This window comes from Mustela erminea, chromosome 3 (genome assembly GCF_009829155.1).
Source record: "Mustela erminea isolate mMusErm1 chromosome 3, mMusErm1.Pri, whole genome shotgun sequence".
Taxonomy (NCBI): domain Eukaryota; kingdom Metazoa; phylum Chordata; class Mammalia; order Carnivora; family Mustelidae; genus Mustela; species Mustela erminea.
In genome coordinates, this window is record NC_045616.1 from 104191106 (window position 1) to 104206286 (window position 15181).

The 15181-nt window shown below is 34.6% G+C and overlaps 1 protein-coding gene and 1 pseudogene across 7 annotated transcripts in view; one reads left to right on the forward strand and one right to left on the reverse strand.

The window, feature by feature from the left end:
* The window catches only part of RANBP17 (RAN binding protein 17), a 314133-nt gene that overhangs the window by 83318 nt on the left and 215634 nt on the right, over window positions 1-15181 (reverse strand). For all 7 annotated transcript variants that reach the window (XR_004284119.1, XM_032337027.1, XM_032337025.1 and 4 more), the window contains 2 exons: window positions 8891-8964; window positions 7766-7846 (listed from right to left, as the gene is read on the reverse strand). Coding sequence is in view for 6 of the 7 variants with exons in the window: in XM_032337027.1 (XP_032192918.1) it covers window positions 7766-7846; window positions 8891-8964 (155 nt within the window). In the remaining variant the exon portion in view is untranslated. The remainder of the gene's footprint in view (window positions 1-7765; window positions 7847-8890; window positions 8965-15181) is intronic.
* Window positions 1925-2023, forward strand: LOC116587396 (annotated as a pseudogene).

The window sequence follows — 15181 nt, forward strand, 5'->3', positions numbered from 1 at the left end:
TTATGGTAGCAATAAACAGAACATTCGCAGGAAGAATCTCATCTGCCAAAGATACATTTTCTGTAGAACTGCATCTGTGCACTTTGTATCAAGGCCAGCCTCGCTGCCTTTTAATTACATTCTAAAGCAAAAAAAAAAAAAAAAAAAATTAAGAATAAATTTTTACTTTTTTCAATAAAGAAATAAATGAGAATTCATCTGATTATTTATATTCCCTCATAGGAATTCAACTCAAAGCTATTACGGTCCTTAAGAGAATATGTAATGTTTTTTTAAAAAGGCAAATGGATACATCATATTTATAATCTTTTTACTTTCATCTTGTACTTTTCTAAGAGACTCAGGTTCTCAGAAGAGGCACCACTTTCATTGGGTGGGAACATTTTAGTTGCATGGCAGGACTAGGTCAGACCCCAGAGGCTTGTCTGGAACAACGCCTCAAAGGGAACATAGTAATGGTGGCTACTGTAACAGCACCAGTAGTAGGAGCCTACAGCAGTAAGAGAATTTAGTGAAATTCATGCATGGAACATGTAAATGGCAGGGCTAAGATTCAAATTCAGGTCTATCAGACTCAACACCAAAAGCTCTTTTCATTAGGTTGCATCATATCCATTTGATTTTAAAGAGGCCAGTGACTTTATAGAGATAACTAGTTTTTTGAGACACAACAGAAACGGGAACTGGGTCCCAGAAAAAAACAGGGAAACTCTTCTTTTAGGAGGCACCACCATTAATGAGCCTTCATCACATCTAGGACAGAGCATACTCTGTAGCTGGGTTGACAGTAACACACTAAACAAAATCCCTAGGAAATTCCCGTTTGTATCCATGTAGTCATGAAAACACTGAGGAAGGTGGGCATGGTCTTACTGATAGTTACCACGACAAATGAACAAAGGAAAGAAAAAGTCAAGACAAATGGTATACCTTACAGATGCTGGAAAGTTTTGAAAATTTGTACCTGTGGTGAAAAGGAAACCTAAATTGAGAACAAACTGGTTTCTTCAGTTACAGGAGTATTACACACTTTAGTAGTTGATGGGCAGAGCAGTAGCAAGTATGGTTTCAATCCACGGTATCTAGCTTTTACTGAGTATCTACAACATTTCCTCAAACCTAAAATGCCAGTGGTTATAAAAAAACATCATTACTGTATGTGCTAAGAAAGCTGTAAAATACCATTAGTTGTGGTATTTGCATATCTTCTTTACAGAAATGTTAAAATGTAAAGCAATTTTTGTTTTAGAATCAAAGGAGCAGTATAGTAGGCATATGATATTCACTAAGGATGATACACTGATCAAAGCAATTATTTAAAAATGATACATGTTTACAAATAGTTTTTGCAGACAGAATTAGATCTTAATGATAGAAGAAAGTTCACAGATATGTTAGATTTTGGATGACATGACATGACATGACAATGACATGTTGGAAATTACTATAGGTGGATGAGAGGTACAAAGTATACTGAAATATTAGTATCATTATTTCAAAAGTGAGATTATGTTCATAAACCTTACTAACCTAAAAAACATCCAAATATGTCTCACCAAAATGAAGCATCTTAAGGAATACTAATAATTACTTATAAGGAACAGGAGTTAAAGCTTTGTCAGTTAACAAAGGGGGCAACATTGATTCAAATGCCCACTATGTGAAATTCTGAAACAAGAGGAAAAAAAAAAGACTCCTAATCTCTAATAGTTTACAAACTAATAGAGAAGACTAGCCAATACTAAGCTATATGATATTCACCTCTGGATATACAGCTATGAACTAGGTGTTCAGGAAAATTAAGAAAAATAAAGATGACAGGAATGAAATGAAAGGCATTAAAATTCAGTGAGCACCTACTATGTGATAGGGTCAGTAGTACCAGATGCCTTATTTTATTAGATAACACAGATACATTGTTAAAGTGCTGGCTTCAGCAGCACATATATAAAAACTGGAATGATATAGAGAAGATTAGCATGGCCCCTGTGCAAAGATGTACTGTTACATATTTATTATTTTATGACATATCTATTATTTTACTTAATCCTTACAAAATCTCAAGAGCTAGAATATTATCAATAGATGAAGTAACTGAGCCTCAGAGAAACTAAAGGATTTGTTTATGTTCCTTCAGTTAATACTATGACAAAGGATCCTAACTGTTTCAGTATGCCTTCACCAAGTCTTTAGGAAGACCTGAAAATTTAAAAGAGACCTAATTGAGTTGCAATGGGTCAAATGAAAAGAAGAGCATATGTGGTGATTCAGGGAAAGATAATGAAGGATGTCAAGGGGAAGGTAAAATAAATTTCCCTGGCCTGGGCATAAAGTACAGATTGGGGTTGAGTGGTAGATCAGGAAATTAGTTATGAGAACTCAATAAGTCAAGTACTCTTACAGGACTCAAGTTCTAATCAATAATTTTACTTTGACCTGAGAAGCAAGGAGAAGCGATTCTGGGCTTGTGGGAAGAGGAATGATCAGATCACAATAATACTCAAGGAAGGTAATCTTGTGAAGCAGGAATCTAAAGAACTGGGTGAAGGTTTGAGTAAGTGGGTTATAGAAAGGGAGTAGAGAGGATTCTCACACTTGGTTCTAGAAAAAAAACCAAATGGAGCAGGTAAGTTATGGGATGACTTTTCCATGGATACTAGAGATGGAAAACAAAGAAAGAAATCAATGTTTCTTTTGATCAGAAATGTTAATAGAAGTATGCCTGAGGGATATATGCTGGAACCAGTTTTATTTAACATTCTCAAAACCATCTGGAGATGGTGGTATGCACTGAAGTAAAGCAATACATGTTAATACTGTTTCACAAAAGCAGAATTACTTCTGTTTATTACTAATATATTTCCTGTAACAGACATACCCAATTGTACTTTCACCCTTCACCCTTATTTCGTTCTATACCTTGGTTTCATCTGTCACCCCCTAATCTGACCTGACCCCCGCCTCGTTCAGGATTCACACCCCAGTGCTGGTAAGATCAGTGATGTCTGGCTTGCATATTACTTATATACCTAGTGCTTCCATATAAGCTACATCTAAATGACCCTAAAAAGAGCTCCCTCAAAGCTAACATATCAAAATGTCACTCACCCACATTATTTTCAATGCGCAGACTTTCAGACAATTAGTATATAATTTACTTAAGTTAAATTTTAAAAAGAAAAAACAACCTCTGTTAATAAAACAACAGACTTTGAGCTCCTAGGAAAAATATGTGAAAGGCAGTCTGGAATCAGGATGAGTCCTGTTAGAATTTAAAATCTGTGAGGACAGGGTCTGTGTCTCATTTGTCTTTTTGCTCTGTACTTAGAAAATGCTTAATTAATATTTGCTGACTTGAAAGAGGCCAGTAATATGAAGTAAATCATTAGGATGAATATGGAATTAAATTATTTAACTCTTACTAAGTGTTAAATCCAAAAGGCTGCAATTCTCGGCTTTGTACTAACAGAACAACAACAACAAAAAAAAGCAAGAAAAGACAAATGAAACTGGAGAAGGTTTGGGGTTGAAAAAGAAAAGCATCACGGTGACCAAGCAGCCTGAATAGGAAGCAGAAGCTTCAGTTTGTAAAAATGAAAACAACGGAGAGAAGCTCCTGATAAATAGATTTATGATGCATATGGGTAGGAATTATATTCACCAAATCCTGGTGTACAGGGACTAAGGAAATAGCCTCCAAGTCTTAGAGGGCTCATGTGAAGCCAAATGGAAGGAATTATTTCTTTAACAAAGAACCTGAGCCAGCTTCATGGATGTCCATGCTATGCACGTGCACAGGGTTCTTCTATGCCTAGAAGGGCCTGCGCTTGCTTCGATGGTATGTTATTGAGGTCTTGAATTTTTTTTTTTTAGGACTTGATTCCTTTATTTGAGAGAGAGAGAGAGAGGGACTGAGAGAACATGAGTGGGGTGATGGACAAAGGGAGAAGCAGATCCCCTGTGGATCCCAACGCAGCACTTGATCCGAGGCTCCTGGGATCGTGACCTGAGCTGCAGGTGGATGCTTAACTGACTGAGCCACCCAGGTGCCCTTGAATTTTTTTTAATATTTTATTTTTAAATAATCTCTATAGCCAGGTACCCTGAAATTCTTAATAACTTATGAAAGGAACCCCACATTTTCATTTTGTACCCCTGCAAATTATAGAGGTGGTTTTGCAATAACATTGAGAAGTTATTCATCCTAAGAACTGTAGTTAACAGCATCAACAGGGTAAAATGAGTTGGGATAAATTCATGAATTAGTGCAGAATCTGCTTTGGGGTCTGTTTTTAAAAGCTAAAGCTACTCTGAGTTTTCTTGAAGATGATGTAATAAGGGCAACTACCAACAGAGGGCCTAACAGAAAATGAAATTTCCTTTCTCATTATTATCTACCCGAAACCCAAGGTGAGACATGTTGTTGCATAAATTTGAGTAAACAATGAATTTAAGTAGAAATATTGATTAATTACTTTTTAAGGGAAAAAACCCTTGAAATGATGATTAAAAAACAAACAGAATTTTTTTATGAAATGTCACCCTTTCCTCCCTCTTTCTCAGCACTTAAAATAAGTTTACTTGGTTGCTTTGTATGATCCTCCTCCCCCAGCAGCTCCTTTGTTCTATCACTTGAAAAATCTCACCTCCTTTCCAGGTGGACAGAAACTAGAATTTATGACTGGAAAGTATTTGAAAGAGGGAAAAGGATCTTTAGGTATTAAACCTGGATGTGGAGGGCAGCCCAGGACAGAGCCATCTCAACTCTGTACATGTTAGATAAAGCTATTTAGAATCTGGAATTCTTGAATTTTAGTCTTGGAAATTTAAAGCTATTCAGATGTATTTGCTAAATGTATTATATATGTCCCATGCAATGAATCTGACAGGAAAACAAATTTTCCCTCAAAAAGGCCACTAAATTTTAAAATTACACTAGTCTTACTAACTTGGAAAGCTTCAAACCTTAGGGCAAAAAGCAACAGGTTCTCCAGTTAAAATCTGGGGACTTAATGTAATGGCCTTCTCACACACATTATGATTTAAAGGAACTATGCTATCTCTAAAAATGTCAGTTCTGCCGTTCCCTAGTGAAGACAGTCTTATAAAGAGGTACCTGATTTTCTTATTTAGGATATCCGGTCCTATTTTCCAATTATCTTAAAAAGCACAGCACAGTCCCTAAGCCCCTAGCACCCCCAGAAACTTGCTGAAGATGTAAATTCTCAGGCCTCAGTCTAACACCTCCTAAAACATAAACTCTGGGGGTCAAGTCCAGTAATTTGTATTCTAACAAGCACTCTTAATGATTCTGATCATCACTAAAGTTTGAGACTATGACCTTAAGGCAAGTAAACCTGAGTCTTTTTAGCACTTTCTGAAATTGAGGATCTTTTGTGACTTCAATTTCCAAACAAGTGGTCAGACACAAGAACACCAAAGTTCACAGACTGGCTTTGAGAACCATAAACAAACACTGAGGATTCTCTGAAGAAGATAAAAAACAGAAAAAGAAAAAAAAAGTATCTGAAGACATGCATTAGAAAATAGTCAGGAACATTTAAAAACTTTGTAGTAAGATGCTTTTCAGTTATTCCTTACTAATATTTTAAATACAAATATTTTGAATATTAATATATAAATAGATTTCCATTAATAGAGGTCAGTTGGTGATGATTTTTATCTCGCATAACTGTTTCTATACTGCTGAAGAGTGCCATCTTATTTTTAAGACAGATATAATGCACTGCTTTAAAATCAGGATTTTAAAACACATTATAATAAGGAAATCGATTAGAAATAACAAAACAAGCATTAGGTAACCAGCAACTGCACTGAAATAGACATACCACTCACATATTCCATTATGTAAATGAATTCAAAGATATTTCATGACTGATCAGCTAGAAGGGACATAATGATTTATAATTCAAATAACTGAGCACTGAAATCAAATTGCACTAATATATATTTCTAAATATGGAAACCTGAAATAATTGTTAAAAAAATATAAATCAATGTACCCAAGCTGAAATCATTCATACCCTTTGGTTTAAATGTTATAGCTTTTAAGTTTTATCTAATAAGTTTTCTGAAAATATGATTTTTTATGAACTTCAAGAAGAAGTGTTTGAAAGCACTAAACAGCTTATGAAACAAAAGGTTATAATTTTAGGATTGAAGAATATGTAAGAGATATAAGATGATAGGAAAAGGATCTTACTTAAATAGTGGACAGAAATAAATTAGGCATTTTGCAAATTATACCAAAAAGAATGCAAATCAAATTAATTTTGTATGAGATTTCAATTCCACCCTAAAAAATAGGGTAAATCTAAACAATAGATACGTGCTGTAAAATAACATAGGCCTCTTTCCAGATAATATGCTCTCAAAGTAATTCATTGTGAAAAGGCCAGAGTTTGCAAGACTAGGAAGTACTTATAAACCACTTCATATGTTAGAAATAAAGAGTATTTCAGCATTATTATTAAAAAAAATACAGGTTGGGGTTTTTTTTAATAAGAAAAAATACATATCTTAAAAAGCCAAAATGACCACTGGAATTGGGTTGTACATCACTTTCCAGTAAAAAGGAAAAACAGCCTGGACAGGTGTAATTTATCATTTTTCTGATTTAATATCAAAGAAATATATTAAAATAATAAAAAGAATCCTGAAATCCTCAAAATTTGTAGTGATAAATAGCCCTCCCTGTCTTTATTACATTATACCTACTAACAGAAATATTGCATGGTGGATTTTGCCAGACAAGGACGATTATTTTCCAATAAAAAGTTGCATATTAAATTCCAGCACAAAAGTGGGTGTCTAATACTTTGGAAATCTTTTATGGTTTCCCAAGGAACACAATTTTAAACTTAACTAATACAAACATATTCTTGCAGTAAACCTGCATTAAAAATTTCCATCCAATGCCACTGATTTTCAGAATGCTGTTCTCATAGTTAAATCTCAGCTAATCTTGGTGGTTAACTAAACCAACACTTATTTTTCATAACTCCTATGTATTTGATAGCTAACATATAAAAGACAATCTACATGCTTCTCTCTCATTGGTAGAAACAGGACAATAGTATTAACTATAATATAATAAGAAAGGATGATTCTGGTTTTAGATTTTAAAAATCTGCTAAAGACAGAAACCCAAACATTTAATGCATAATGGGAAATCTTATTTTAGAGTAAATAAGCTGTTGATTTGGTGGCAGCAATAATCTAAGAAGTGGTAAAAAAAAAATTATATAATTTTCTTCCTATTACTCCTTTGTGCCTCTTAACTAATCAAAATAATATTCTTTTCAATTGAAGACTACTGAAGCTATAGTATTTACCCTCAGGAATTCAATTTTTAGAAAGTAATATTTTTAGAACATCTTGACCTTCTTCAAATTAGTTACATGCTTTCTTTTAAAACAAGGACTCCCTGACAATTAAGAAAAATCACAGACTAAAACACATGAGGTTGCATACTTTCTTATGTATCCATTTATTAAACTGGATGGATAAAAACATAACTTTAACTAGTGAGGAATCTATATATCCATATAAATTCAATTGAGACTAAATAAATGTTCATAGTTTGTAGCTAATATAAATCTTTCAAAACCATACTTTACACATAAGGCTAAATGAAGGGTTTGTTTTAAACAATTACAAACGTAATAAACATATACACCCAGCCAATAGAATGCATGCATTATGGTGTTTCTATACATTACCAGATATACAGTAAAAAGGATATCCAACAGAAAGGTCATTTAGGAACTGAAGAGTCCTTGAAATCACAGGCTCACATCTTCCCCAGTATTTAAGATTTGTAACACTAAGTATGGGGGGAAAAAATGCTTTTAATTGTAATTAAGGTATTTGCTTGTATAGAGAGACCATAGAAAAACACATACATTTATGTAAGTTAGGTAACCTAAAGCAGAAATATCTCATAAAGTTGAAAAACAGGTTTAAATACCACTAGAGAACATTTTCTATTCTATTCTTTTTAATGGCATTATCAAAATTATATCCAATCAATGTATAATGAACACTGTTCTCCAAATAGTATATAATTCTCTAAATTTAGTTTTATAAATGAAAAAATTGCCTATTTCACAGAAGAAACATCAAATAAACATATTAGGGAATGATAGCAAGAGTTACAAAGGAAATCAAATAGAGGCTCACAGTTAACTGCCAAGAAATGAACCATCAAACTTGTGGCTCCAAAGCTCACTTCTTATGGTCATGATTATTTATGTAGTTCTTTTCTCTGCATGCAACATAGTACTGTCTATCCATTACACAGATAAAAGTGGGTTGCCAAATGGAGGCATACAAATTCAGGCTAAATGTACAAAATTATGTCCATGACTACAAGCTAGTTAATTCTGCTAACAGATTATAAAGGATGATTTAAGGGAAGTTTCCATGAGTATGTCTCTGATAGCCATAGGTTCTTGGTGGAATCAATGAATGCCCTGTCTTAAGGCAATCAAACCTCTCCCAATGATTCCAGTTTGCAATAATCTCTTCAGTTGGTCTCTGAAATTGGGTATTTTCGTTCTAATTAAAAACAAAAATGCTGCCCAATTGACTTGAGGAATCAAAGTCTGTAAACATTTTAAAACCATATTTTGATGTTGCCTACTGCAGATGTATGGCTACCTTGACAAATAAGAACGTCTTTGGGTGGTGAATTTTAAATATGTGAAATTAAGTTTCAATTAAGAACAATGCTACCATTCTAAGAATTACAGCATAATTTAAAAAGGTCTTTTATTTAAAAGCTAAAATTTATTAAGAGATTTAAACACAGTAAAAATATCTATTACATTCAAAGCAACAACAACAAAAGAAGAATCAAAGAACTCACATTTTCGTCATGAATGTTTCTAGAACATGGTTGTCATCTGTTATTCCTAAAACTTCTGACATACGGGCATATACCTGGATGAAAACACAATTGTTAAAAGCTTTATCATTAACATGTATTTTCAAATGACTTAGATTTAAAGCATTGTTGCATCCACACTGAAGAAAGGAGTGGGTAGGGAGAGCAAATGAAGGATTTTTTTTTTAAAAAGTATAATTTAATAATTTTAAAAAGTATAATTTAATAATTTACTCTCTTTTTCTTCCAGGAAGTACCTCTCTCATTTTGAAATACACACCCACACTCATGTACTTGGTTTGTTCCCAGAACACCACAAAATTTTTTTCTCTCAAACCACCCCTTTCTTGAAGATGGGTGTATGTATATAAAGGGCTAAAAAATGGAGTGTTTCAATAAAAGCCTCCAACAATTAAAAAAATTTTCTATCTATTCCAGATATCAGCAAACCATCAAATAATTCAGGATTATGTTAGTTGTAAAAAGAAGGATTTCAAAAGTAAGAGGAAATTAAAGAATTTATAGACATTCTCCTCAAAAATCTCTCAATTAAGCTCCCCCAAATGTAGAGATAGGTCTTACTTTCCATGCTGAAACTGAAATCCCAGGCTCACAGATTCTCTGCTGAATACATCAGGGCCTGGGAATCCACTAAGCTTCCAATTAGGGAGTGCTGGTTGCAGACTTTGGGGTGCAACATTTCAGTCCCAACCCAAGCCACATTGAGCTTGTAAACACATATCCCACTTGGAGTGGGAAAATGCCACCAGCAGCCAATGGAATATTCCCTAATAGGCTGGCAAAGCTGAGAGGTGGGTTGACACCTCCATGCTCCCTGATGCTCTGGTGTGATTCCAGGTTATCCCTGCCAGACACCAGCTGTATGGGATTTCTCTTCTGTGATTTGATCCCCTGTGATTGTGTTCTCTCACTTTCTCCTGATCCGCCTATTTCCTAGGGTACGGTATGGCAACTTAGCTTTCACTCCCTATGTCTTTTGCTTTTCATATGTCAACACCAGCTTGGTATACTGCCATAGGTCACGAAGGGGAGATAAAAATCACAGGACACCACAAAGCACCCAGAATTATAGGGTTATACAGGGGAAGGAGGCTGTTCATTCCAGAGATCTCATATCTGGACATTCAACACTATGCAAAGTAGAAACTCATGTTCTGGGCTTTCAACCTAAGTCCTATAACCAGAAGCTGCTCAGCCTGGTAGAGAATCAGTGGGAGAGAGAGAGGGAAAGGAGATGGCAAGTGGAGAGGGCAAAAGAAGGACAGAAGGGGCAGAAAGGTGGAGGGAAAAGCTGGGGAAGACTGAGGTTCACATTCCTGTTGCCTCTTCTGCTCTTTTCTGAGCTCTACAGAAATGCATTTCAATCACTGTATCTAGGACTTTGCTCATGGGAGTAGGCCTTCACCTTTCATAAGACTGAAGCCATCACTGCATTTGAAAGATGTTTAGGGGGAAGAGGGAGTGAGGGAGAGACAATCTCGGGAAATGAGTTACGACCAGTCTTCAGTGATCAGAAACCTTTAAGCCCAGAGCAGGCTCAAAAGAAGACTGGTATGTACAAAGGGGAGTTTCCCTTATCTCAGCATAACCTGAAACCTTTCTCATGGACCAGAGTAAATAGGGCCCATGGAAAATCTGATAATGGGTATGATTCATGGCACACGAGGCCCTTTACAACTTGGCCCCAACATACCTCATCTCTACCTGAGGCCACAATGAAATACTGATGGATCAACCGAGGCTTCTCATGCAGTTTCAGATTTCTAGGAGTTCACGTGCTGTTCATTTTGCCTTCAATCTCTCCCCCCTGATTCCCATTCAAAAGTCATCTCCTCGGAAGCCTTCTCTGTCTTCCCAGGAAGAATGAGTTGCACTCTCCTTTATGTTTCCACAGTGTCTGGTCTATCACTCTCACGGTATTTCTCACATTGTAGATGTCTGGGTGTCCATGTACTCCCCACTCCCCGCCCCCCCACAATGTATCATATTTCTGTAAAATTGAAGTTTACATTTTCAAGGTTTTAGAAATGCTATTTTTTTTAAAATGGCATGCCCAGAATTAATCTAATTTTTATTTTACCCAAGCCACATTGAATAATACAAATATAATAACTAAAATGTGATTTTAAGCATTCAAGACATTTGAACATTTAAAAAAATCTTTTTTTTTTTTTTTTTAATTGGCAGTTCTTTCAACGAAGTTTTCTGTGGTGTCCCTGACTTCAAGAAAGGAGGAAGCTAGGCAGGCAGGCAGGTCTGTTGTGCTCTGCTGTCAAAACAGTTTCTCAGAGCATCAGATTTGACCCAATAAGATACTAGAAAAACAGTCAACATTGACACATGGCAGTGCTTTAATCCACAATTATCCTTGTAACTTGCACCATTCCTTTTATCATCCATTAGCTTTGATTCCCATTATCCCATCTAGAACTGTGTCAACGTTTTTGTCCCTAGGGATTTCTCTCCACTACTAGGATCTGACAGTCAAGCTTGAGTACTAAACAGGATCATTACCTCTTAAATCCACTTATCTGATCTACTGAATAGTAAATTGAAAAGCTCATTAAGAGCAACAATCTGATTTGTTTTCACGTGTGACAGGGTCATTTAAAATCAATGTATGATTACTGCATTTCTTTTAAAAGACTGTCTCACATTTTCCAAGGCACCTTATCATTCAGAGACCATGCAGATAATATGAAAATGTCTTCAAACATTTGGAATTCAATTATATCATTGACATATATAATTCGGGGGCGGCAAGTAGTCTGTCCAGTGAGGATATAAATTTCTTCAAGAATGTTTACCACGAAGCACAAGTCAGTGAAGGTTTTCTACAGGAAAAATTCTAAAACAATATTTAGGGGTTTTCAACATTTTCTAAAACTTCTATCACTTCACCAAAAAAAAAATTTTATTACAGCAAGAAGAACCTTACATCACAATACTCTTTTAAAGGAAGGATACAGAGATTGGCATAGGAATGCAATTAGGGGAAAAAGAAAAACACCCTTCCTTTAAGTTCATAGATTACTAATGTTTTACTTCAGAATCAATTAAGGTAATTAGATTATGAAAAATAAGCAAAGGTTTAAGAAGTAAGACAATAAGCTCATGTGTGTTGTCCACTCTTCTCTGAGGGATACAGTGAACTTGAAAATGGCTATGCCTTTGGTTATGTGTTTCACGTAATAGTATGTGCACTCATTACAAGTTGGTTTTGCCTGGCCATCTGTGCCTTCTTCCCACTCTTATTCTTCCTTTTTTAAATATGCCTGTATTTCTCTATTAGACTGTAAGCTCTCTGAGGGTAGAGATGATGCTCTTTTATCTCCCATACCTAATACTCAATAATGTTTGTTAAATGAATAAAAAATGAATGTAATATTAAAATGCACATTTTGGCTGATTTCATTTCTTTCAAAAATTTTTTTTAACTAAAGGAAAACAACCCATAAAAGGTATGGTTTTTGCACAGAATTTTTTCTCTGTGAAAATGACAGACCCCAAATTCTACTCTCCAGAAATAACCCTGGTAAAATTTCATTATTTAAAAAGATGTGGTGTTAATGCTTAAATAATATTTCTGGAAGAAGTTCTCCCTATAGATGCAGTAAGAAGAGCTCCCCTCACTTGATACTGAGAGCATACACTGTTGCTAGCCTGTTAGTGGCACTTCCCAAATGATACAACAGAATACAGTTTTGCCTTAGTATTAATTTTCCATGTGCGTATGTCTTTCCTCCACTATTTCAAGCATGTGCTGCCAGATGGCAGGGAATTTTTTTTTTTTTTAACATATCCAGAAGTAATTAGAACATTCCCTTGATAAATTTAGCAATGTAGAAGGGCTTTGGTCCCAAAGATATCTGGATTTGAATTCTGGATCTACCACTAACTAGATTAAAGTCTCTGAATCTTGGTTTCCTATCTGTAAAACAGGAATAATAATACGGACTTAATGGCTTTTGAGCAGATGAAATGATGATACCTAATACAGTGCTTGGCATTTAGTAGTCACTCAACAAATGTTGCTTTTCCAATGGACCCTGTCTCACAGTAGGCGCTAAAAACTGTCAGCTAATACCATTTCAAGAGAAGGCTCACTACAAAAAAAAGTAACAGAAAAGTAATAGGGTGCTTACCTCAAAGATTTCCACACTGCACAGATAAAGTTAAAACAAACAAAACCTTAAATCTGTAGTAACTTTGAAATCTTTCTGTATATAATCAGTCAATTCACACACTCCAATCATGGTCAGAAATGGTATTCGTTAAAGGCCATAAAGTTTCAAACTTTCATGCTACAAACCTGCATTTTTTCTACTTCTACATAGCTACTATCTTAGAAGCCAGAAAAATTATCCATTTTAACCATTCATCCATCTCCCCAGCTCTTGAAATATAGAAAGTTGTTAAAAATGTAAGGAATCATTATTATTATAGATTTGAAAAGGCATGTTCCTAAAAAACTGTTTTAGTATGTTTGTTTTCTTTTATCTGTTTATTTGACTCCACTTATTTTACTTTTCAATTTCAGAAAGAAGCATTTGGGTATGTACATAATGCTTCAACAACCCATACGTCCTCTAACTCCTCAACTAACCAAATGATGAATATTGCCTGTGCACAGGCAGGTAGCTTAAGTGATCTTGTATCTGGTTTTTTAAAAGGGAAACCAGACATGATAAGAAAACCAGACAAGGAATAAGCATACAAATAGCAGTAAGATTCTGAGTTGTAAATTTAATTTAATAAAGAATAAAAGCATGTGCTGTGATCATTTTTAAATTGCTTTCTTTTTCCAATCCTAATTCCTGGTCTTGGGTATCTGCAGTGTTGTCTCTAACATTCTGGTTATAACTTTGAAGAAACTAATTATGTCAATCCTTAAATTTGAAGTAGATTACAGAACTGGGAAACCCAGCATATTAGTTCCTAAAGGTTGTATGGATATATAATGACAGTCACAGAAATTCAATAACAGCCCTCTATGAAATGTACTCAAAAGCACCACATGAAACAAATTAAAAAGAACAATGAATCTCTCATTCTGTGCAAATAAGAAAATAAGAGAAAACACTCATTCTATAGGTTTTCATAAGAGTTGTTATAATGAATTAAGATTTTGGATAATGAATCTTCAGAAAATTACAGTAAGTTAATACCCTTAGGTCTTCTATAAATGTTTAAGATGTTATAACTTCTCAAAGAGCTTTTGTAAGCAGGCTCAATGCAGAAAATTAGCAATGCTGTGGAAATCAACAACTAAGTATTCCTATCAGATGATATACTTTCCTGAACCAATTTATTCTCCAAAATTTGCATCTAATAATACAAAATCGATGCTACAAAATTTGTTTTAAAAAACCCCAGTAATTGTTGTACATTTTAAAGTATTGCTTCAATCTGCTGAAATGATTTATCAAGATTTTTAACGGGTTATAATTTGGTAAAACAAAACCTGTCACCAGAAAGAATCCAATATAGTGAAAGCAATAACATTTCTTAGGAAAAGAATTTTGGAACTTAGTGTGATCTTATTTATTACAAATAAGAAACCAATTTTCTTATTTTTGTCTTAGGCTTCAAGTGCCCCTGACATCAATGCAGTGCTTTCTATAGAAGAGACCGTTGAAGTAAGAGGTGGGGGTTGCGATAGGAGTTGGAGGAGGAGAAGGAGAGGTATGAGAGGAAATAGAGGACTTAATGGCTTGGATCTAAACCGTTTGGAACTAAAGATATTGCGGTCTTTCATTAATGCTTGAAGCAGAATAAAACACGATCATCACATTACCTTATGACCATGTCAAAAGATATAATGGTACAAATATCATTGCTTCATATTAAATATAGAAATTTAGTGTTACTGAATAGATACATGTTAATCTTGGCTAATTTTTCCACATCATTTAAAGTAGCATCACAAAATATAAGATCAAAATTAGGTAAAAAAAAATATTCTGGCAGAATTTAATTTTAAAACCATAGTTAATGATGCAAACCAACTGGTAAAAGGTTAGAATTCTGCTTGCCCCATTCAGTGAAATACAGAATGGCAACTGATAAAAGAAAAGCTGACTATGGAAGTACAAAATAAATGTGAATGTTAAATGTTTATTTCAATTAGACTATCTGAACCCACCATCTGTGGTGGCCATCTTGCTAAGGGGACATGTACCTAACAAATCTCTTAAGAGGCATTCCCAATCTGCTTGAATAAGCCATTGTATAAGAAAACTTGGAGCGACC